The sequence below is a fragment of the Aquarana catesbeiana genome, linkage group LG02 (genome assembly GCF_042186555.1).
Source record: "Aquarana catesbeiana isolate 2022-GZ linkage group LG02, ASM4218655v1, whole genome shotgun sequence".
NCBI lineage: Eukaryota > Metazoa > Chordata > Amphibia > Anura > Ranidae > Aquarana > Aquarana catesbeiana.
Genome location: NC_133325.1, coordinates 9,032,887 through 9,057,407, shown reverse-complemented (window position 1 = coordinate 9,057,407; position 24,521 = coordinate 9,032,887). Strand labels below are relative to the sequence as shown.

The following is a 24,521-nucleotide window of genomic DNA, read 5'->3' as shown; positions in this document are numbered from 1 at the left end:
ACCTAGGGGCAAGATCAGACTTGGACACCTTTCCCACCGAAAATCCTCTGGGTTACTGGGTCTTGAGGATGGATCACTGGCCAGAGCTTGCACAGTATGCAATTGAGCTACTGGCCTGTCCTGCATCCAGCGTTCTTTCGGAACGCACATTCAGTGCTGCTGGAGGCGTGGTAACCGATCACAGGGTGCGTCTGTCCACTGACTCGGTCGATCGACTGACCTTCATAAAAATGAATCAGTCTTGGATCACCACCAGCTACCAAGCACCTGATGCTGATGTAACCGAATAATTTTTTTTGAAATCTCAGATCCCTTCAAAGACTGCCTATGCTGATGCTGAGTGACTATCCCTGAGTAATTATCCTCTTCCTCCTCAATCATCACGCTGATAGCTTGTAAGAACATTTTTGGTTCTGGGCGCCACCACCAGTGCCTAAGGCACAATTTTTCAGCCCCTGTTTAACAGGGGCGTGTAATTACAATTTTTGATGTAATACTTTGCAGCAGGGCTCGTTCCTGCGTTCCAACTAGAGTGTCTGTGAGGGGTTGCAGTGTTGTGGCACCAGCACCAGTGCCTAAGGCCTAATTTTTCAGCTCCTGTTCAACAGGGGCATGTAATTACAATTCTTGATCTAATATTTCACAGCAGGGCCCTGTGAGGGCTTACAGTGTTGTGGCCACAACAACACCTAAGGCCCAAATTTCTGCTGAGTATATAGGGCAGGACCCTACTTTCAAACATCTAACTTACAAATGACTCCTACTTGCAAACGGAAGGAGACAACAGGAAGTGAGATGAAATCTACCCCTAGGAAGAGAAATTCTCTCCTGTAAGAGTTAATATGGGAAAAACTTTTCTCCTTTCCACTGATGCTTTCCAATCCTTGTTTCACTAAAAAACCCAAATTTTCAAAAAACATTTTTCATTGGGACAAAAAGTGAGGTGAAATCTTCTGAAGAGGAGGAAAGACAGCAAAACAAATGTCACAGGGGTGATAACCCTTCCCTATGTTTTCCAAAAAGCTTAAAAAAGATTTTTTGGGTGGAGCTAAACACGTTAAAAATGTACCCGTTCAAAATTACAAAGAGATTCTACTTAACAACAAACCTACAGTCCCTGTCTTGTTTGCACCGCCTGTATACTGCTGTTCAGAGTATATAGGGCCTGGTGGCTCCACACCTTTCCTTATTTTAATTTGGGTGCGGGGTTTCCCTTAATATCCATACAAGACCCAAAGGGCCTGGTAATGGACTGGGGGGTACCCATGCCGTTTGTCTCACTGATTTTCATCCATATTGCCATGACCCGACATTACATTAAACCCGCAAGCAGTTTTAAATGACTTTTTTTTCTTTAAAAATGACATTTGGTGCAGGGACTGTTCTAAGCACAGGAAACACGCGCCACTTTACAGGAATACTATAGACACCCCCCAGGTACGATATTTAAAGGAATATTTCACTTTTTTTTTTTTTTACTTTAAGCATCATTAAAATCACTGCTCCCGAAAAAACGGCCGTTTTTAAAAGTTTTTTTTGCATTGATACATGTCCCCTGGGGTAGGACCCGGGTCCCCAAACCCTTTTTAGGACAATACCATGCAAATTAGCCTTTAAAATGAGCACTTTTGATTTTGAACGTTCGAGTCCCATAGACGTCAATGGGGTTCTAACGTTCGTGCGAACTTTCGGTCCGTTCGCAGGTTCTGGTGCGAACCGAACCGGGGGGTGTTCGGCTCATCCCTAGTCCTGAGGATAAACACTGCAGTTTTGGTTACTGAAGCCCCCCGATTCCCTTATGAAGACTGAGGAGAAGAATAAATTCAATACCTTCGCCATCTCCCCATCCTTTGTATCCAGATGTCCTTCCTCATTCTTTATGGGGCCAATGGGGCTGTGTATCGGCACCTCCTGGCACTGGTCCTGTACTGACCAGTGATATACATGTAGCACCCAGATGTTTAGGCAGGGTTGCTTTTAAATTTATCTACCAAGTGATAGTTGTCTTGGCCAATTGCCAGGGGGGTCAACTGACTTTGCCGTAATTCTGGAATTGCTGCACTTCTCTCTTCTTTTGCTAGGTGCAAGGTCAGGTTATGGGTATATGGGGTATCTCAGCCAATGGGCAGGGATCTTCTAGAATCGCTTGTCCTGCTGGGAGAGCCTATATATTCGGATGAGGTCAGGTGATTGGGGTTCTGTGCCACCTGGACGGCTGTCTGGGTGGACGTGTGTCGTATTGCCCCAGGCTGCTAGGCCAGAGCCTGAGGCCTATCCTGGGGTTTCTGGCTGCTAGGCTGTCTGAGGGCCTATCCAGAAGCAAGTGAGCAGCGTAGGGTTGGGATTGCGACTTGCAGTCCTACCAGAAGTGACAGTTCTGCAGGCTTGAGAACCTGTCCTGGTTGGAGGTAGAGGGGAAAATGTCACCACTAAGGGACCATCCACCTTATTACCGGGGACCCCAGTGAGTATCTGAAGCAAGTACCGGAGCAGTATTCTCACCAACCGGGGACGGTGAAGAATCTGGAAACTTCAGCAGGTGTCAAGCCAGGGACCCAACCAGCAGAGGTGATGCTTAAAAAGCAGGCTTCTGTGCCAAGACAGGGGGGTGACGCTTGAGGAGTATCTGTGAATGCCAAGCTAGGGACCCAGCAGGGATAACGCTTGAGGAAGATACTGAGTGAGAAGGTTGGAAGAGCTCAGGAGATCCAGTGGCCGTGGATCAGCAAGTCTACAAGAGGAGATTGTAGAAGAGGGAGTAAAGAAGTTTGTTACAACTTGTGTTAGAAACTGTTACAAGACCGTTGCCATAGGAGACAGCGATCCTACACATGGAGATTTGGTGTTTTGCTGGATGCCTTTCCCTGCTTGGCTGTCTGCCTATAGAAGTCTCAGAGTCTGCCAATTAACATTGCAACCACTTAAGGGTGTCCTGGCCCTAAACCCTCTCTCCCACAGTTCTGTTTAAGAGAAAATAAATCTCTTTGCATTCAAGAAGTGTCTGGCGTCCATGAATATACCTTGCATTACACCCACCATGCCTTGTAACCCACTCTATACAGAAGGAGGTCAGCTGTCTCTAACTCTGAAGGCCACCATTAGGTCTCTGGAGACCTGGGACCTTGCTACATACACAATGGGGGGTACTGTGTATCGGCACCTCCTGGCTCTGGTCCTGTACTGGCCAGTGATATACATAATGGGGGGTACTGTAGATCGGCACCTCCTGGCTCTGGTCCTGTACTGGCCAGTGATATACATAATGGGGGGTACTGTGTATCGGCACCTCCTGGCTCTGGTCCTGTACTGGCCAGTGATATACATAATGGGGGGTACTGTGTATCGGCACCTCCTGGCTCTGGTCCTGTACTGGCCAGTGATATACACAATGGGGGGTACTGTGTATCGGCACCTTCTGGTACTGGTCCTGTACTGGCCAGTGATATACACAATGGGGGGTACTGTGTATCGGCACCTCCTGGCACTGGTCCTGTACTGGCCAGTGATATACACAATGGGGGGTACTGTGTATCGGCACCTTCTGGTACTGGTCCTGTACTGGCCAGTGATATACACAATGGGGGGTACTGTGTATCGGCACCTCCTGGCACTGGTCCTGTACTGGCCAGTGATATACACAATGGGGGGGTACTGTGTATCGGCACCTCCTGGTACTGGTCCTTTACTGGTCAGTGATATACACAATGGGGGGGTACTGTGTATCGGCACCTCCTGGCACTGGTCCTGTACTGGCCAGTGATATACACAATGGGGGGTACTGTAGATTGGCACCTCCTGGCACTGGTCCTGTACTGGCCAGTAATATACACAATGGGGGTATTTCAGCACTCTGAATTCCAGCACCCCACACACTGTCCTGCGTCCTCTTTCCAGTGTTCAATCAGAAAATAGAAGAGGGAGACAGTACAGGCAGCTCTGTGCTATCAGGTGTCTTATTGGGTGTTTCAGAGCTCAATTATCAGAGCTACTGCTGGTTCCCTTTGATCAAGGAAAAGACTTCCAGGTAAAGCCACCAATGTTGGCGGGAGGGAGGGTTTATTGTTCCAGCTAGTCATGACCACTAATATTAGGTGGGTTATTGTTCAAGCCAGCCAATGACCACCAATGCTTGGAGGGTCTATTGTTCCAGATAGCCACTGATCACCAATGGTGGGATTGTTTATTGTCCCAGGCAGTCACTGACCCCAGAGCTTGGAGGGTTTATTGAGAGTTTATTGTTCCAGCCAGCCACTGACATTTGATGCTGGGGGGGGGGGTAATTGCTCCAGCCAGCCACTGACCACCAATGTTTGGGGAGTTTATTATTCCAGCCACTGATCACTGATGCTTGAAGGTTTATTGTTCCAGCCAGCCACTGACACTTGATGCCATTCTGGGGGGGAGGGGTAATTGCTCCAGCCAGCCACTGATCCCCAATGTTTGGAGGGTTTATTATTCCAGTTAGCCACTGACCACCAATGCTTAGAGGGTTAATTTTTAAAGCCAGCCACTGATCACCAACACTTGAAGGGTTTATTGTTCTAGCCAGCCACTGACCACCAATGCTTGAAGAGATTGTTGTTACAGCCAGCATCTGAACACTAATGTTGGGGGGGAGGCACAGATACAGGGGGGGCACACAGGGGGGGATCAGAACAGGGAGGGGGATCAGAACAGGGATGGGGATCAGTGTCGGGGGAGGAAATACCTGGAACAATTACCTGTGTCTGTGTCTCTCCATGACTACTTTGGAGTCAGACTACTCCCTTTAACCTCCTGACACCAACGCCAATGAACACAAACACTTTACGCAGCTCAGCAGGCTGTATCTAAAGTCTATGACCCCAGTCTCCAAATATAAGAGAGTTCCTTGGCGATATGTGTCCAGATAAATTCCCAACGTTCATGTACTTTGTGGGGGAGGGGGTGAGAAAGGAGTCCCTTTTCGTTGATGCCTGAATCTTCAGCTAACTCAAATGAAGGGGCCCAAAGTACTTGTGAGATAACAACATTCAGCAGTACAATATGTGTTGCAGATGTCTGCTTATAGCGCTGTAATGAGGAAGGTAAAGTAAAGGTGTCTGCATGTAGTGTTCTTGGGTGCAAAGAGGCTGGGCAGATGCCCACTCACCAGTCCAAGGGATACCAAGCTCAGGAGGGATGGTGCACAGATCCAGCATCAGGCTCCTGCAGATGCTGTACTCAGGGCTGCTGATAAGCTGTACAGGGCCCCGTGATTTCTATCTGACAGAGCCTCTCCAAAAAAATATTACAATTATATTTTAATTAAAAAAACACTAAAATCCTTATTAGTGGGCAGCAGGGGGAATCGAATCCTGGACAGGGAAGGGGATCGGTGAGGCATGGGGGGTGAGGTGGGGCAATTACAGGAATCGATCCACTCTGTGTCTCTCCCTGCAGCAGTTAAAAGCCAATGCGAGGGAGAGGAGAAGCCAGCTTTTAGCTGCTGCAGGGAGACACACACAGGGGATCAGCTCCTCTAATTCCCCCCCACTTTACTGATCACCCCCTCTACTGCCCATATCCAATTTCCCTGCTGCCTGGCCCCCCCTACTGGCCTGGACCCTGGATATGACCCTGGATATGACGACTGGTGCTACCCCGTATCAGTAGCCCTAGCTGTACTTATTGACTGCACTCTCTTTGAGGCTGGATCTGTGATGCGGGTGATGTGGGTGACCTCCTTGCTGCGACCCGATGATTGGACCTTGCCAGTAACAGGTGTATCCACACAATCTCCACGGACTCCGCTGCACTCTCTCTGACCATCCAGGTCACTGCTCCTAGATGAAGGCCGTGGTCCCAAGAGACCAACTCCTCCCCAACACAGGGTATTTATCAACCCTCTCAGCATTCTATTCTCTTCCCCCAGCTGGCTGGAACTTGTAGTCCACAACAATCAGAGTTCAATGTATATTTGAGCTCTTTGGACTACATGTCCCAAGATCCTCCACTCTTCTGTAAGTTTTCATTCACTCTGCATTCTGAATGTAACAAGTCAGATCCCAACATGAGCACTTGAGGGAACAGCCTCACTGTGGCAGATGCTGTAAAGCTGGGGTCGCGAGCTACCCGGTGATCGCAGGAAGCCGAAAGGTAGATCTTGATCAGGGCTGTGCCGATGCTTCCCCCAGGCTCCACCAGCATTGCTCTTCCTTCACTAGCAGAAAGGAGCGAGAGGCAAAGCTGTGCTGGATGGAGGGCAGGACTGGGAGCTGCTTTAATTAACTTTGCAAGTTAACTAGCAGATGATTGGTTGCTAGGCTGTCCTAGCAACCAATCTTCAGCTTGTTAACATAAGCAGTTAACTAAAGCAGCTCCTGGTCCCGTCCTCCATCCAGCACCATGCAACCTCTCAACTCCAATGTCATATACAATCACTGTAAGGTAGGAGAGAGACACCTACACCTGTGTGTTGGGAGTGAGATGGGAAACAGCCATAGAGGGGCAGAGGACACTGCTATGGGGTGTGGGGGGGGAGAGGGCACTACAGTGGGGGGAGGGGGGAAAAGATCACTGCTATGGGGGCAGAGGACACTACAATGGGGGGGGAGAGGACACTGCTATGGGGGGCAGAGGACACTACAATGGGGGAGGGGGGCAGAGGACACTGCTATGGGGGGGGGTAGAGGGCACTACAGTGGGGGGAGGGGGGAAGAGATCACTGCTATGGGGGCAGAGGACACTACAATGGGGGAGGCAGAGGACACTGCTATGGGGTGGGGGGGGGAGAGGGCACTACAGTGGGGGGAGGGGGGAAGAGATCACTGCTATGGGGGCAGAGGACACTACAATGGGGGGGGAGAGGACACTGCTATGGGGGGCAGAGGACACTACAATGGGGGAGGGGGGCAGAGGACACTGCTATGGGGGGGGTAGAGGGCACTACAGTGGGGGGAGGGGGGAAGAGATCACTGCTATGGGGGCAGAGGACACTACAATGGGGGAGGCAGAGGACACTGCTATGGGGTGGGGGGGGGGGAGAGGGCACTACAGTGGGGGGAGGGGGGAAGAGATCACTGCTATGGGGGCAGAGGACACTACAATGGGGGGGGAGAGGACACTGCTATGGGGGGCAGAGGACACTACAATGGGGGAGGGGGGCAGAGGACACTGCTATGGGGGGGGTAGAGGGCACTACAGTGGGGGGAGGGGGGAAGAGATCACTGCTATGGGGGCAGAGGACACTACAATGGGGGAGGCAGAGGACACTGCTATGGGGGCAGAGGACACTACAATGGGGGAGGGGGGGCAGAGGACACTGCTTTTGGGTGGGGCAGAGGACACTACAGTTGGGGGGGTCAGACGATACTACCATGTGTGGGAGTGTCAGAGAACACTATCATGTGTGCATGTGGGAAGGGGGGCAGAGGACCCTACAGTGGAGAGGGTGGCAGAGGATACTACTATGGGGGGGAAGAGGGCATTACAATGGAGGGAGGGGGCAAGAGGACACTGCTATAGATCACACTACTGTTGGGGGGGTCAGAAGACCCTACCATGTGTGTGTGGGGGGAGGGACAGCAGTGGACACTGCAGTGGAGGGGGGCAGAGGGCACTACAGTGGAGGGGGATGGCAGAAGACACTGCTATGGGGGGGCAGAGGACACTAAAATTGGGGCAGGGGGGCAGAGGACACTGCTCTGGGGTGGGTCAGAGGACACTACTGTTGGGGGGGGCAGAAGACACTATTATGTGTAGGAGGGTCAGAGGACACTACCATGTTTGTGGGAGGAGGGGGGGCAGAGGACACTACAGTGGGGGGGGCTAGTATATTAATAGGGGGGTGATGTGAAAAGAGGCAGAGGACACAACTATGGGGGAGGGTATGACAGAGGATACTACTGTTTGGGGGGGGGTGATTTGAAGTGGGGCAGAAGACACTACTGTGACACACTATGTGTTTTTATTGAATGCTTTATTTATTTATTTTAATGGGTGATGCCAACGCCTCAAACCCCCCCCCCCCCTGCCGGGGATCTTTGATTTCCTTTCCTACATGTTGCCCAGGTAGATCTGAACCTTTGAAAGGTTGCCTACCCCAGTTGTAAAATGTCCTCTGATAACGGCTCCTGGTGGCTACATTTGGTTACATTAATGTAATTTTTATAGAGAACACGGGATCCATAAGGTAAAATTCAAATCAATTTTTATTGTACAATTTATAAGTTCAGACACAACATCTAAAATAAGAAAGCATCCTATAGCCAGTATAAGAACACATGTCTTGGAATATATACTGATCTAATAAAGATACATTTAGGAAAGACACATTTCCACCCCTAAATCTGAATATAGAGGAGATCCACCTACAAATAGATGTCTGATTGAGGAGACCCATCTACAATTTGATGTCAGATTGAGGAGACCCATCTACAATTAGATGTCAGATTGAGGAGACCCATCTACAATTATATGTCAGATCGAAGAGACCCATCTACAATTATATGTCAGATCGAGGAGACCCATCTACAATTTGATGTCAGATTGAGGAGACCCATCTACAATTATATGTCAGATCGAGGAGACCCATCTACAATTTGATGTCAGATTGAGGAGACCCATCTACAATTTGATGTCAGATTGAGGAGACCCATCTACAAATAGATGTCAGATTGAGGAGACCCATCTACATATAGATGTCAGATTGAGGAGACCCATCTACAATTTGATGTCAGATTGAGGAGACCCATCTACAATTTGATGTCAGATTGAGGAGACCCATCTACAATTTGATGTCAGATTGAGGAGACCCATCTACAATTTGATGTCAGATTGAGGAGACCCATCTACAATTTGATGTCAGATTGAGGAGACCCATCTACAATTTGATGTCAGATTGAGGAGACCCATCTACAATTTGATGTCAGATTGAGGAGACCCATCTACAATTTGATGTCAGCTTAAGGAACACCAAAAAGTTTTTTTCTACAATTTATACAGCAGCCATGAAATCAAAACCATCTCTTTGTCACCAATGTTCTTAGAGGAAGGTCACCCCTCTTCCTGGTCTATTACTGGTCATTCTAGTAAATATGAAGAATGTCTTCTCCCGTATTTCTCTCGTTCTTACTCCATAGATGATTGGGTTCATCATTGGTGGAATGATGACATAGAGGTTAGCAAAAATAATGTGGAACTGCAGAGAAATGTATTTGTGACCGACTCTGTGAGCTATAAAAGAAAAAAATGCCGGGATGTAGAAGAGAATAATCACACAGATGTGAGACACGCATGTATTGAAGGCCTTGAAACGAGCCTCAGAGGATGGGAGCCTCAGAACTGCTGAGATTATTACACCATAGGACACTATAATGAGGATCATGTCTACACCAGATGAAGAAGCGGCTATGACCAGTCCATACACCACATTGACTTGTATGTCAGCAGTAGCCAGCTTGGCCACCGACATGTGCTCACAGTAGGTGTGCTCTATCACGTTGCTTTGCTGAAAAGGTAATCTCGTAAGTAGAAAGACGAATGGTAGTACCATGCAGAAACTTCTGAAAACGGTCATCATGGCTGCCTTGACTATGAAGGAGTTGGTAAGAGTTTTAGCATATGTTAAAGGGTGACATATGGCACAGTAACGGTCATAGGCCATGAAGAGCAAAATGGCCGACTCAATGACAAAAGTGAAATGGATGAAGAACACCTCAGTGAGGCATCCGTTGAAGGAGATCTCATGAGAATTAAACCAGAAGATGCTGAGGGTCTTTGGGACAGTAGAAGAGCTCAAGAGGACATCACTGAGTGCCAACATCATCAAGAAGGTATACATTGGCTGGTGGAGAATCTCATTGGTTGAGATAACCAATATTATCGTAGAGTTTCCCAGAAATGACAGAACATACATGATGGAGAAGGGGATGGAGATCAGGAGATGTGCGTCCTCCAGGCCAGGAATTCCTATCAGGAGGAAATAATCAGGGTGGAAGCTGGTGGAGTTCCACATTTCCTGGGTAATCTGATGTGCCTGCATTAAAAAAAGAAGTCAAGAAATGAGCATCCTCGGTGATGGTAAAGGTCCACCAATGACCTACTTTAGGAGAAATTATCAGAGGGGATAAGTTGACATTGGTTGGGCAGTACTGGGTTGGGCAGTTGGGCAGAATTAGGCATGGCAGTAGCCAGTCTCATCCTAATAGCACCATGTCCCTGGGCAAAGAGATGCACTGGGGCCCCTAACAGGGAGATGGTGACCTGCGGCAAACGGTGGGTGTGGCTGAATTATGCTACATATTGAACGTGGCTGTTTAGTCTGATTAGAAATATTAGTCTGATTTTTTTTTTACAATTTTTAATTTTTTTTTTTTTTACAATTTTTTTCTTTAAATTTTTGAATTTTTTTTTCTTTTCTTTTTTTTTTTTCCTATGGAGTCTTTGGTGAGATATCGGGGGGTCTGAGCAGACCCCTGAAGTCTCACTTCATAGGCAGAGGAAGGGACTGAGGAAACCCATTCCCCGGTTTCTTTCTGCAGCCTCAGCTGCACTGCAGATGAACGACCAGGAGACAGGAGCTCCTCCCCATTCATAAACTGTGAAGCATAGGAAGTTTACTATGCTTCATTTTTTAAGAATGAACTCAGTGAGTGATCAGTACTTATCACTCACTATATTCATTTAGAAAAGAAAAGGGCTAGTAAAGACATATTTGTAGCCCACCTCCCTTGCCCTGCTCTCCATCTTAAAGATCCTTCTTTGTGCCTGCAGCTGCTGGAAGGAGAGGAGGGAAGCCAGAGAGGTGGGCACACATAGGGGGGCCCAGGCAACGGGGGGAATCTGATAGTGGACAGGAGAGATCGATCAGTGCGGCAGGTGGGGGAAATTACTGGAACAGATCTTTTGTGACTCTCAATACAGAAGCTGAAAGGAGGGAAGAGGAGATGCCAACTTTCAGCTGCTGCATTGACAGCCACACGGTTATTCCCCCCCCCCAAGCTTTGCAGACCAGATGAGAGATTTTGGGTCTAATAGACTCCAGACCTCTCCAAAAAAAGGGACCTGTCATGGCTATCACAAGGGATGTTGTTCATCCCTTTTCAAGAGCAATAAAAGTGATAAAAAAGTAAACAAAAACAAATAATAATAATAATTAAAAAAAAAAAAAGCACCCCATTCACACACAAATGTAAAGCCGTGCGTCGGTCCCGCATGTGTATGTAAATGGCGATTACACCACACGTGTGAGAATAATAATTCCAGCATCGGACCTCCTCTGGAATTCTAAACTGGTAACCTGTAAAGGAGGGGAGAGGAGATGCCGACTTTCAGCTGCTGCATTGACAGCCACACAGTTATTCCCCTCACCCCTCCCCCACCATGCTTTGCAGACCAGATGAGATTAAATTGTCGCCTATGGAGATGTTTAGGTACCGTAGTTCGGGCGCCATTCCACGGGCTTGGGGCAATTTTGAAGTGCGACATGTTTGGTATCTATTTACTTGGCGTAACATCATCTTTTATATTTTATAAAAACAACTGGGTTATATGTTATGTTTTTGTGCATTACAATTCATTAAAAGCATTTTTCCCCCCAATTAAAATTTGCGTTGAAAAACTGCCGTGCAAATCCTGTGTTGACATAAAAAAAATTGCAGCACCCACCATTTGATTCTCCAGGGCCTCTGATTTAAAAAAAATATATATAACGTCTGGGGGTTCTAAGTAGTTTTCTAGCACAAAAAAATAAATAAATATGGTGTTTTTAACAAATAGGAGAGAAATGTCAGAATATCTCCAGACTGGAAGTGGTTAAAAACATTGGATACATTTCAGATTTAACTAATTTTATAAACTTTACAAAAAACATCTTTTAAATGTCGGTCTATCTGCCAAGCTATAATATAAAAATTGAGAAGGGTATATATTCAAAAGAGTCTGCCAAATTATACGTGCTTAGAAATTGTTCAGGTAGAGCAGGACATTCTCTACATGTTTCACCAAAAGCACGGCTTCTTCAGGAGTTACTGTATAGATAACTGTATACAAAACAAAACACACACAAAAAAAAAAAAAACATAATACATGTAATGCAAGAACACAAAAAAGCACAAAAAAATGGACACTTACCCATTCACTGTGTTGTGTGTTGTATACAGTTATCTATGCTGCAATAACTCCTGAAGAAGCTGCACTTTTTGCGAAACACGTCAAGAATGTAATATCTGTCATTGAATGCTGATTGGACCAACTACTGTTGAATGAAACCATTTTGTCATTATTGAGCAAATAACATCTGTAGCTTAATATATGTTGACCAAACCAACGAAGGTCAAACAAGACCGTAATATGATTATTATTGGTTTTATTAAGTCACTTTAATGAAATAAATACATGGATTTGTACATTTTATATAATATATTGTTGCTGTTTTTTTTATGTGCACCTGAAAAGTCCATCTCTACCTGAACGATTTCTAATAAAATGTTGAGATGTGGTGCAAGGATTGGGTCATCTTCCACCCACATACAATCTATTCTTCTATGTGCTTACGAAGCAATGTCACAATTATTTAGGAAGACAAATCATTCATAGAGTAAGGGCTCCATTACACTTCCTTTCGGCTTAAACAAGGCTTCGGACAGGCTTTGGTAAAGCTCTCTGAACGCCAGTCAGAGCTCCTGTCACTAAATAAAATGGTTGGCTTACAGTCCTTTTTACACTTTGCTTTGCTTCGGCTTCGCGTCAAAAATGATACCCCATGTATCTTCAGTGGTGCATCAAAGCATCTTCAAAGCCTCCATAGATGTCTGTGGCAAAGCTCGCTTGAAGCCCCACTGAAACCCCACCGAAGCCTCATCGAAGCCCCATGAATCCTCACCAAAGCCTCATCAAAGCCCCACAAATCCTCACCAAAGCCCCACCAAAGCCTCATCAAAGCCCCACAAAGCCTCATCTAAGCCCCATGAAGCCTCACCGAAGCCTCACTGAAGCCTCATTGAAGTCCCACCAAAGCCTCATTGAAGCCCAACGAATCCTCACCGAAGCCCCACCGAAGCCTCATCAAAGCCCCACCGAAGCCTCATCGAAGCCCCACAAATCCTCACCAAAGCCCCACCAAAGCCTCATCAAAGCCCCACAAAGCCTCATCTAAGCCCCACCAAGCCTCACCGAAGCCTCACTGAAGCCTCATTGAAGTCCCACCGAAGCCTCATGGGCTCCTCCCGCCAAAGCCTCATCGAAGCCCCACCAAAGCCTCATCGAAGCCCCACCAAAGCCCCACTGAAGCCTCATTGAAGCCCCACCAAAGCCTCATCAAAGCCCCACCAAAGCCTCATAAAAGCCCCACCGAAGCCTCATTAAAGCCCCACTGAAGCCTCATTGAAGCCCCACCAAAGCCTCATTGAAGCCCCACCAAAGCCTCATTGAAGCCCTCTTGAAGCCTCATCGAAGCCCCACCAAAGCCTCATCAAAGCCCCACTAAAGCCTCATTGAAGCCCCACTGAAGCCTCATCAAAGCCCCCCCCGAAGCCTAATTGAAGTCCCACAAAGCCCCCCTGAAGCTCCACCAAAGCCCCACCAAAGCCTCATCCAAGCTTCATAGAAGTCTCATTGAAGCACAAAGCAAAAGCAAGGTGTGAACAGGACTGTAAACTAACCATTTTATTTAGTGACAGGAGCTCTGATTGGCGTTCAGAGAGCTTTAACAAAGCCTGTCTGAAGCCTTGTTTTAAAGCAACGTGTAAACTAGCCCTAACTGTCACATTGGTCAACACATCGAAGCCCCACCAAAGCCCCACGGAAGCCTCATCAAAGCCCCACCAAAGCCTCATCAAAGCCCCACCGAAGCCTCATCGAAGCCCCACCAAAGCCTGATCGAAGCCCCACCGAAGCCTCATCGAAGCCCCACCGAAGCCTCATCGAAGCCCCACCAAAGCCTGATCGAAGCCCCACCAAAGCCTGATCGAAGCCCCACCGAAGCCTCATCGAAGCCCCACCGAAGCCTCATCGAAGCCCCACCAAAGCCTGATCGAAGCCCCACCAAAGCCTGATTGAAGCCCCACCGAAGCCTCATCTAAGCCCACCGAAGCCTCATCAAAGCTCCACCAAAGCCCCACTGAAGGCTCATCGAAGCACCAAGCAAAAGCAAGGTGTGAACAGGACTGTCAGCTGACCATTGTATTTAGTGACAGGAGCTCTGACTGGTGTTCAGAGAGCTTTAACAAAGCCTGTCCGAAGCCTTGTTTTGAAGCAACATGTAAACTAGCCCTAACTGTCACATTAGAGAACACATATAGAACATCATCATGTTATTGAATTGAGATCAAAAAGATAAATGCAGACCTTCCATTAACATGGAAGATCTGCTCTATTGAAAGCCTTCAGCCCCCTAAATACAAATCACCTGCTAAAACATTTTAGAAATCAGGCTGATAAGGAAAAAAGTAAGAAATAAAAATGACCTCAATCCTTGCTTCTAATGCTTCTGGGAGGAGTTGATGACATCACTGTGGATCACCGCTCTCTCCTGGGATAAGGGTCTGCTATGGATTGTAACAATTTCCCACCCGGCTTATAACAGATTGATGGACGGACCTCTTTTGTCTCTCTGAGTGGTCATCATATGACTCAGGGGCGTGGTCTATCACCGGCTGTGTCCACCAATGACTGATCACTATACCGGCCCGCTGCCAGTACCATGTGATTGTTGTGACCAATCACAGCAGATAACATGACAATTATAAACAATAGACGGTTTCCTCTCTTGCCATTCACTGTGTACAATTGTGTTGCTAGCTGTGATTGGTCACAGTGATCACATGGTACAGACCGGGCCAATCACAGCTAATCCCAACACTGAATGAATCAGTTCCATTCAGTAAGAATGGTTGCAGTGAAATTCATTGGTATAAGCAATCACAATGTGTGAAAACACACAGCCATTAATGTCCAAACCGCTGGCAACAAAAGTCAGTACACCCCTAAGTGAAAATCTCCAAATTGGGCCCAAAGTGTCAATATTTTGTGTGGCCTCCATTATTTTCCAGCACTGCCTTAACCCTCTTGGACATGGAGGTCACCGGAGCTTCACAGGTTGTCACTGGAGTCCTCTTCCCCTCCCCCATGATGACATCACGGAGCTGGTGGATGTTAGAGACCTTGCGCTCCTCCACCTTCCGTTTGAGGATGTCCCACAGATGATCAATAGGGTTTAGGTCTGGAGACATGCTTGGCCAGTCCATCACCTTTACCCTCAGCTTCTTTAGCAAGGCAGTGGTGGTCTTGGAGGTGTGTTTGGGGTGGTTATCATGTTGGAATACTGCCCTGCGGTCCAGTCTCTGAAGGGAGGGGATCATGCTCTGCTTCAGTATATCACAGTACATGTTGGCATTCATGGTTCCCTCAATGATCTGTAGCCCCCCAGTGCCGGCAGCCCCAGACCATGACACCCCCACCACCATGCTTGACTGTAGACAAGACACACTTGTCTTTGTCCTCCTCACCTGGTTGCCCCCACACACGCTTGTCACCATCTGAACCAAATACGTTTATCTTGGTCTCATCAGACCACAGGACATGGTTCCAGTAATCCATCTCCTTAGTCTGCTTGTCTTCAGCAAACTGTTTGTGGACATTCTTGTGCATCATCTTTAGAAGAGGCTTCCTTCTGGGATGACAGCCATGCAGACCAATTTGATGCAGTGTGCGGCGTATGGTCTGAGCACTGACAGGCTGACCCCCCACCCCTACAACCTCTGCAGCAATGCTGGCAGCACTCATACGTCTATTTCCCAAAGACAACCTCTGGATATGACGCTGAGCACGTGACCTCAACTTCTTTGGTGGACCATGGCGAGGCCTGTTCTGAGTGGAACCTGTCCTGTTATACCGCTGTATGGTCTTGGCCACCGTGCTGCAGCTCAGTTTCAGGGTCTTGGCAATCTTCTTATAGCCTAGGCCATCTTTATGTAGAGCAACAATTCTTTTTTTTCAGATCCTCAGAGAGTTCTTTGTCATGAGGTGCCATGTTGTACTTCCAGTGACCAGTATGAGAGAGTGAGAGCGATAACACCAAATTTAACACACCTGCTCCCCATTCACACATGAGACCTTGTAACACTAATGAGTCACATGACACCGGGGAGGGAAAATGGCTAATTGGGCCCAATTTGGAGATTTTCACTTAGGGGTGTACTGACTTTTGTTTCCAGCGGTTTAGACATTAATGGCTGTGTGTTGAGTTATTTTGAGGGGACAGTAAATTTACACTGTTATACAAGCTGTACACTCACTACTTTACATTGTAGACAAGTGTCATTTCTTCAGTGTTGTCACATGAAAAGATAGAAGAAAAGATTTACACAAATGTCACTGAGGGGTGTACTTACTTTTGTCAGATACTGTATATATATATATACTGTATATGTGTAATTTTCTCACATTTCACTCTGGGACCAATTTCACTTGTCAATATATCATGATCACAAACTACATGTACACAGGAAACTGTGGTTTGTGGTCTCTATAACTTTCCCACAGAATAAATAATATACACTGATTGGAGGGATTGTCACCAGAGAAATGGGGCAGAATACATTTTGGAATAAATTTATGAAGAAAGATGATTTATTTGCAAATTTTTATAACAGAAACAAAGAAAAACAAGTTTTTTTTTTTTCAAAACGTTCGGTCTTTTTTTGTTTATTTAGCAAAAAAATAAAAAAATCCAGAAAGCTCTATCTGTGTGAAGAAAATGATACAAATGTCCTCTGTGTACAGTGTCACATGACCGCGCAATTGTCATTCAAAGGGTGACAGTGCCGAAAACTGAAAATTGTCCTGGGCAGGAAGGAGGGGGGGGGGGTGTGAAAGTGCCCTGGTATTGAAGGGGTTAAAAGGAAAATACACATTTTCGTGAACAACATTTATTGTTCCTTTAGGAAAAAAAATTCTGCGGAGGTTCCCCTTCATAGCAGTCACTAATCCAGGAGTTTATTCTCAGTTCACACCAGCCTGACTAAGTGCAACTTTACAATCTGACTTTGATGGGACTCTAATAGACCTCAGATCTCTCCATATAGAAGACCTATCATGGCCTATCATGGCCTATCATGGTCTATCATGGCCTATCATGGCCTATCATGGCCTATCATGGCCTATCATGGTCTATCATGGCCTATCATGGCCTATCATGGTCTATCATGGCCTATCATGGCCTATCATGGCCTATCATGGTCTATCATGGTCTATCATGGCCTATCATGGTCTATCATGGCCTATCATGGTCTATCATGGTCTATCATGGTCTATCATGGCCTATCATGGCCTATCATGGCCTATCATGGTCTATCATGGCCTATCATGGCCTATCATGGCCTATCATGGTCTATCATGGTCTATCATGGCCTATCATGGCCTATCATGGTCTATCATGGTCTATCATGGCCTATCATGGTCTATCATGGCCTATCATGGCCTATCATGGCCTATCATGGCCTATCATGGTCTATCATGGCCTATCATGGCCTATCATGGTCTATCATGGTCTATCATGGCCTATCATGGTCTATCATGGCCTATCATGGCCTATCATGCAACCATAAGAGGTGTTATTCATCCCTCATGAAAGCAATACATTCAATACAAAAAAAAATAAAGAAACAATGTAGAAAAAAGATTAAACCCCTTCATCCCAACCGTATGCAAATTTGCATTCATGGCTTGAAGGGGTTAAACCGGGGTGATGCCTGATCAGAGAAGAGATAGAGAGATACAAAGTAACATTGTTTATAAACATTGATCAGAAAAGAGATAGAGAGATACAAAGTAACATTGTTTATAAACATTAATCAGACAGGAGATAGAGATATACAAAGTAACATTGTTTATAAACATTGATCAGATGGGAGATAGAGAGATACAAAGTAACATTGTTTATAAACATTGATCAGAGAAGAGATAGAGATATACAAAGTAACATTGTTTATAAACATTGATCAGATGGGAGACAGAGAGATACAAAGTAACATTGTTTATAAACATTGATCAGACAGGAGACAGAGAGATACAAAGTAACATTGTTTATAAACATTGATCAGATGGGAGACAGAGAGATACAAAGTAACATTGTTTATAAACATTGATCAGACGGGAGATAGAGAGATACAAAGTAACATTGTTTATAAACATTGATCAGAGAAGAGATAGAGAGATACAAAGTAACATTGTTTATAAACATTGATCAGAAAAGAGATAGAGAGATACAAAGTAACATTGTTTATAAACATTAATCAGACAGGAGATAGAGATATACAAAGTAACATTGTTTATAAACATTGATCAGATGGGAGATAGAGAGATACAAAGTAACATTGTTTATAAACATTGATCAGAGAAGAGATAGAGATATACAAAGTAACATTGTTTATAAACATTGATCAGAAGAGAGATCGAGAAATACAAAGTAACATTGTTTATAAACATTGATCAGACAGGAGATAGAGATATACAAAGTAACATTGTTTATAAACATTGATCAGACAGGAGATAGAGAGATACAAAGTAACATTGTTTATAAACATTGATCAGATGGGAGATAGAGAGATACAAAGTAACAATGTTTATAAACATTGATCAGACAGGAGATAGAGAGATACAAAGTAACATTGTTTATAAACATTGATCAGACAGGAGATAGAGAGATACAAAGTAACATTGTTTATAAACATTGATCAGATGGGAGATACAAAGTAACATTGTTTATAAACATTGATCAGACAGGAGATAGAGATATACAAAGTAACATTGTTTATAAACATTGATCAGAAGAGAGATCGAGAAATACAAAGTAACATTGTTTATAAACATTGATCAGATGGGAGATAGAGAGATACAAAGTAACATTGTTTATAAACATTGATCAGAGGGGAGATAGAGAGATACAAAGTAACATTGTTTATAAACATTGATCAGACGGGAGATAGAGAGATACAAAGTAACATTGTTTATAAACATTGATCAGAGGGGAGATAGAGAGATACAAAGTAACATTGTTTATAAACATTGATCAGACGGGAGATAGAGAGATACAAAGTAACATTGTTTATAAACATTGATCAGAGGGGAGATAGAGAGATACAAAGTAACATTGTTTATAAACATTGATCAGACGGGAGATAGAGAGATACAAAGTAACATTGTTTATAAACATTGATCAGAGGGGAGATAGAGAGATACAAAGTAACATTGTTTATAAACATTGACCACATATGATGCCTTATGCCCTGTACACGCGGTCGGACTTTCCGACGGAATATGTGCGATCGGAGTTTGTTGTCAGAAATTCCGTGTGTGGGCTCCATCTGACTTTTTCCATCGGAATTTCCGACACACAAAGTTTGAAAGCAGGATATAAAATTTTCCGACAACAAAATCCGATACTTTAAATTCCGATCGTGTGTACACAAATCCGACGCACAAAGTGCCACGCATGCGCAGAATAAATAAAGAGATGAAAGCTATTGGCTATTGCCCCGTTTATAGTCCAGACGTACGTGTTTTACGTCACCACGTTCAGAACGATCGGATTTTCTGACAACGTTTTGTGACCGTGTTTTTGCAGGACAAGTTTGAGCCAACATCCGTCGGGAAAAATCCATGGATTTTGTTGTCGGAATGTCCGATCAATGTCCGACCGTGTGTACGATCAATGTCCGATCAATGTCCGACCGTGTGTACGGGGCATTAGAATGATGTCACCCATGTCTTTAGATAATAGAATCATCTACATACATTGAATGAGGAGTATCTGAGGATCTCACTTACTATGTATGATGCCAGCCGTGTCTATAGATAAGGGGATCATCTACATAAAATGAATGAAGAGTGATTGAGGATCCGGCCTACTCTGTATATAGCCAGCCTTGTCCCTGGATAATGGAGCCATCTACATACAATGCATGAGGAGTGACTGAGGATCCTTCATATTATAAATGATGATGTGAGTTGTGTCTATGGAGAATAGACTCATCATCTACATACAATGAAGGAGACGTGACTGAGGATCCAGCACACTATGTATGATGCCAGCCTTGTCTCTGGATGATGGACTCATTGACATGCAATGAACGAGGAGCACCTGAGGATCCAGTGTTCTTCTATGTATGATATGAGCCGTGTCTCTGGATAGTGGAATTGTCTCACCAGGCCAGCAGAGTCAGGATCTGGTGTGTAGAACATCTGTAGAGGAAATAAAGGAGCTCGGTCTAATATATAGAGTACACTGAGCCTCAGGACATCGGCAATCCACCGGGGAGACGTCCACAACCTAGGATGAGATAATAAGATCCCTCAGGGAAATAGAACATGGATAATGATAAATCTTTATGTAGTCATTGTCATAATATTTCCTTTTTATCATTTAAAGATGGACTTCATATCCATAAATACAACATTTAATACAGTTGTGTATTTATTAACATTTTACTTAAAACCCCCAAAACATTTTATAATAATATATTTCTGAAAGCAATGACCCTGTAAAATAAAATGGTGGCAGCTACAAATTTTATGGCATGCAAGATTTGTGTTACTGTTTATCAAATCAATATTTTTAGTAAAATGTACTCTCATTTATTTTAGGGCACATAAATACAATACAATATATATATTTTTTGTAACATGTAAAAAATTAGATTGCAGTACTCCATCGTCCATCCTGTCTATTCCTTCATCCCCTATGGTCCACTATCAGCTATTGCTCTGCCTCTTCTCCCAGTAGCCCATGGTCCATCTTGCCTATCCCTTAATCCACCATGGTCCACTATCAGCTCCTGCTCTGCCTTTTCTTCCAGCAGTCCATGGTCCATCTTGCCTGTTCCTTCACCCACCATGGTCCACTATCAGCTCCTGCTCTGCTTCTTCTCCCAGCAGCCCATGGTCCATCTTGCCTATTCCTTCAACCCTAATGGTCCATTATTAGCTCCTGCTCTGCCTCTTCTCTCAGCAGTCCATGGTCCACCTTGCCCATCCCTTTATCCCCCATGGTCCACTATCAGCTCCTGCTCTGCCTTTTCTTCCAGCAGTCCATGGTCCATCTTGCCTGTTCCTTCACCCACCATGGTCCACTATCAGCTCCTGCTCTGCTTCTTCTCCCAGCAGCCCATGGTCCATCTTGCCTATTCCTTCAACCCTAATGGTCCATTATTAGCTCCTGCTCTGCCTCTTCTCTCAGCAGTCCATGGTCCACCTTGCCCATCCCTTTATCCCCCATGGTCCACTATCAGCTCCTGCTCTGCCTTTTCTTCCAGCAGTCCATGGTCCATCTTGCCTGTTCCTTCACCCACCATGGTCCACTATCAGCTCCTGCTCTGCTTCTTCTCCCAGCAGCCCATGGTCCATCTTGCCTATTCCTTCAACCCTAATGGTCCATTATTAGCTCCTGCTCTGCCTCTTCTCTCAGCAGTCCATGGTCCACCTTGCCCATCCCTTTATCCCCCATGGTCCACTATCAGCTCTTGTTCTGCCTCTTCTGCCAGAAGTCCATGGTCCATCTTGCCAGTTCTTTATTCACCATGGTCCACTGTCAGCTGCTGCTCTGCCTTTTCTCCCAGCAGTCCATTGTCCATCTTGCCTATCCCTTCATCTGCCATGTCCACTATCAGCTCCTGCTCTGCTTCTTCCCCCAGCAGCCCATGGTCCATCTTGCCTATCGCTTCATCCCTCATGGTCCACTCTCAGCTCCTGCTCTGCTCTTCTCCCAGCAGTCCACTTTCAATCTTGCCAATTCCCAACCTCCGGTGGTCAACTATCAGCTCCTGCTCTGCCTCTTCTCCCAGCAGTCCATGGTCCATCCTGCCTATCCCTCCATCCCCCATGATCCACTATCAGCTGCCACTCTGCCTCTTCTCTCAGTAGTCCATGGTCCATCTTGCCTATTCCTGCAACCCTAATGGTCCATTATCAGCTCCTGTTCTGTCTTTTCTCCCAGCAACCCATGGTCTATCTTGCCAATTCCTTATTTCCCATGGTCCACTATCAGCTCCTGCTCTGCCTCTTCTCCCAGCAGCTCATGGTCCACCTTGCCTATTCCTTCAACCCTAATGGTCTATTATCAGGTCCTGCTCTGTCACTTCTTCCAGCAGCCCATGGTCCATCTTGCCTATTTATTCATCCCCCATGGTTCACTATCAGCTCTGTTGTCAACACATGTATATTATTTCCTTATTTTCAGTAGCCACCATCCCTTTAAGTATCAATGGAACAACCCTCCCCCCCTTTTAAATGTCAGACAAGGCAGGGAGACCATAGATGGGGCCTCTGGGAATTTACACAGAAATGATAAAAAATAATAAATTTTTATTCCATAAACATAAAAACAATAAGGTACAAAACACCATTAAAAACAACAAATTCACATATACAATTCATCCTGCAATGTTTAGGCATGCAGGACCAAACGTTTCTGGAAGGGTTAATTTCAGGACCCACGCCCTAATTGTATATTCTATATCGCAAATTATACATTTTCCAAGAAGAACCATTTGTAGATCCCATTCTTCAGAACATCTTATATAGACATGAATATTCTTTCAGTGAGATATAAAGAATAGCAGTGGTCATCAACTCTATGGGATCACCAACAGGGCTAAATCTAAAAGACTCCAAATATATTGTCATATCTCCATTTCCTATATAGATGCTCTCCTCTCTTATGTTCATTGCCTCAATATAAAACGAATTTCATGAAAGCCACATCTGTGTCATCAAGAAAAGCAGAGGTCTGATTCCAATATGGCGCCCGAGCAGCAATGCCTTTTGGTGCCCCCAGAATTGATGACCACTGCTATTCGATATACGTCTATTTTTATTTAGACATTCTAAATATATCTACATATATCAGCCTTTGGCTTTCCATCGATCTGAGATTTAGGAGTCATGATTTTGTTCATCCAAGCTGAAAACCAAGCAACTTGCCCCTGGAATTAGCTTAGTATTTGCTCATCTCATGGATGATGGAAGATGATGAGAAAATGTTTATCATGTTATGAAACTCACCCATCCAGGGAACGGTGTATTATTTAAGGCTAAACGTGACCGTGTGCTCTCCGCCTACAAATCTAGAAACCATGGTGAATGCCCGTTGACGAATTTCTCTCATTTTTATGCCATAGATGATCGGGTTCATCATCGGAGGGACAAGAACATAGAGGTTGGCCAGGAGGATGTGGACCTGCAGTGGTATGTATTTGTGGCCAACTCTGTGAGCGATAAAAGAGAAGAAAGCTGGAGTGTAGAAGAGAACAATAACGCAGACATGTGACACGCATGTATTAAAGGCTTTGAAACGATCCTCAGAGGACGGCAGCCTCAGAACAGTTGAGATTATTAATACATAGGATGCAGAAATGAGAGAGATGTCGAGACCAGTGGCACAAGCGGCAATGACCAGTCCGTACACCACATTAACCATTATGTCAGCTGTACCCAACCTGGCCACCGACATGTGCTCACAGTAGGTGTGCTCTATCAGGTTGCTTTGCTGGAATGGCAATCTATTAAGGAGGAATACGAATGGGGTTACCATTAAAAGACTTCTAGAAAGAGCAAAAGTAGCTGCCTTCCTGATAAAGGAACTGGTGAGGGTTGTGGAATAGCTCAAAGGATGGCATATGGCGCAGTAACGATCATAGGCCATGGAAAGCAAGATGGCCGATTCTGCCCCAAAACTGGAATGAATGAAAAATACTTGGGTGAGACATCCGTTGAAAGAGATCTCTTGAGAATTGAACCAGAATAAGCTGAGGGTCTTGGGTATGGTGGTGGAGCTCAAGAGGACGTCACTGACTGCCAACATAACCAGGAAGATATACATGGGTTGGTGGAGGCTTTCATTGGCTGAGATGACCAATATCAAGATAGAGTTCCCTAGAAGAGACAGGATATACATGATGGAGAACGGGATGGAGATAAGGAGATGTGAGTTCTCCAGTCCAGGGATTCCCATCAGAAGGAAATAGTCAGGGTGGAGACTGGTAGAATTCCACATTTACCGAGTAATTTGAATGCCTGTATTCAGAAGAGGTAAAACATCAGTTGTTGCATAGTAATTACCATAAAAATGGTGGACTTTTACAACATGTGAAACAAACTCAGCAATTGTTATGAGATCCTCTATATGGGGGCTCCAGATATACTGCAGTCACAACACTATATAAAGTACAAAACGTTAAAGAAAATGTTTCTTTTTATGTTTTTTGTTATTATTATATGCATATGCAGCACCCTCTAGTATGTAGTCTAGGGTGAAAAAATGTATTTCTGATTCATGGTAATTGTGTGAGTCTGGAAATTGGGTCAGGTTACTGTAGGTTAGGCTGGAGGGCTCTACAGGTCAGGCCTCTGGTATCTCCCCCTGGTTCGAGAAGCTCGGAGAAGTTTCTAGAAGCTAGTAGGTGGAGGCCAGGAGGTCCCGATCTGCATATTTATGGTAATCTGGTAAATCTCCAGGCAGGAGGCTTGGCAGGTTGGCTGGATCAGCCTTTAAATATTGCAGAGCC

General features: G+C 45.2%; 2 protein-coding genes across 2 annotated transcripts; both read right to left on the bottom strand.

The window, feature by feature from the left end:
* Positions 1-9,004: 9,004 nt before the first annotated feature.
* Positions 9,005-10,501, bottom strand: LOC141126388 (olfactory receptor 52H1-like). Its single transcript, XM_073612335.1, has one exon. The coding sequence runs from the start codon at positions 10,001-10,003 to the stop codon at positions 9,005-9,007; it is 999 nt and encodes a 332-aa protein (XP_073468436.1). The 5' UTR covers positions 10,004-10,501.
* A 12,445-nt stretch (positions 10,502-22,946) lies between these two features.
* Positions 22,947-24,010, bottom strand: LOC141129580 (olfactory receptor 52Z1P-like). The gene has a single exon (XM_073617677.1). The coding sequence runs from the start codon at positions 24,008-24,010 to the stop codon at positions 23,039-23,041; it is 972 nt and encodes a 323-aa protein (XP_073473778.1). The 3' UTR covers positions 22,947-23,038.
* Positions 24,011-24,521: the final 511 nt, after the last annotated feature.

Bases quoted from the DNA above. Each gene is read 5' to 3' on its own strand.
- LOC141126388 (XM_073612335.1), bottom strand. From the start codon at position 10,003: ATGCAGGCACATCAGATTACCCAGGAAATGTGGAACTCCACCAGCTTC.
- LOC141129580 (XM_073617677.1), bottom strand. From the start codon at position 24,010: ATGTGGAATTCTACCAGTCTCCACCCTGACTATTTCCTTCTGATGGGA.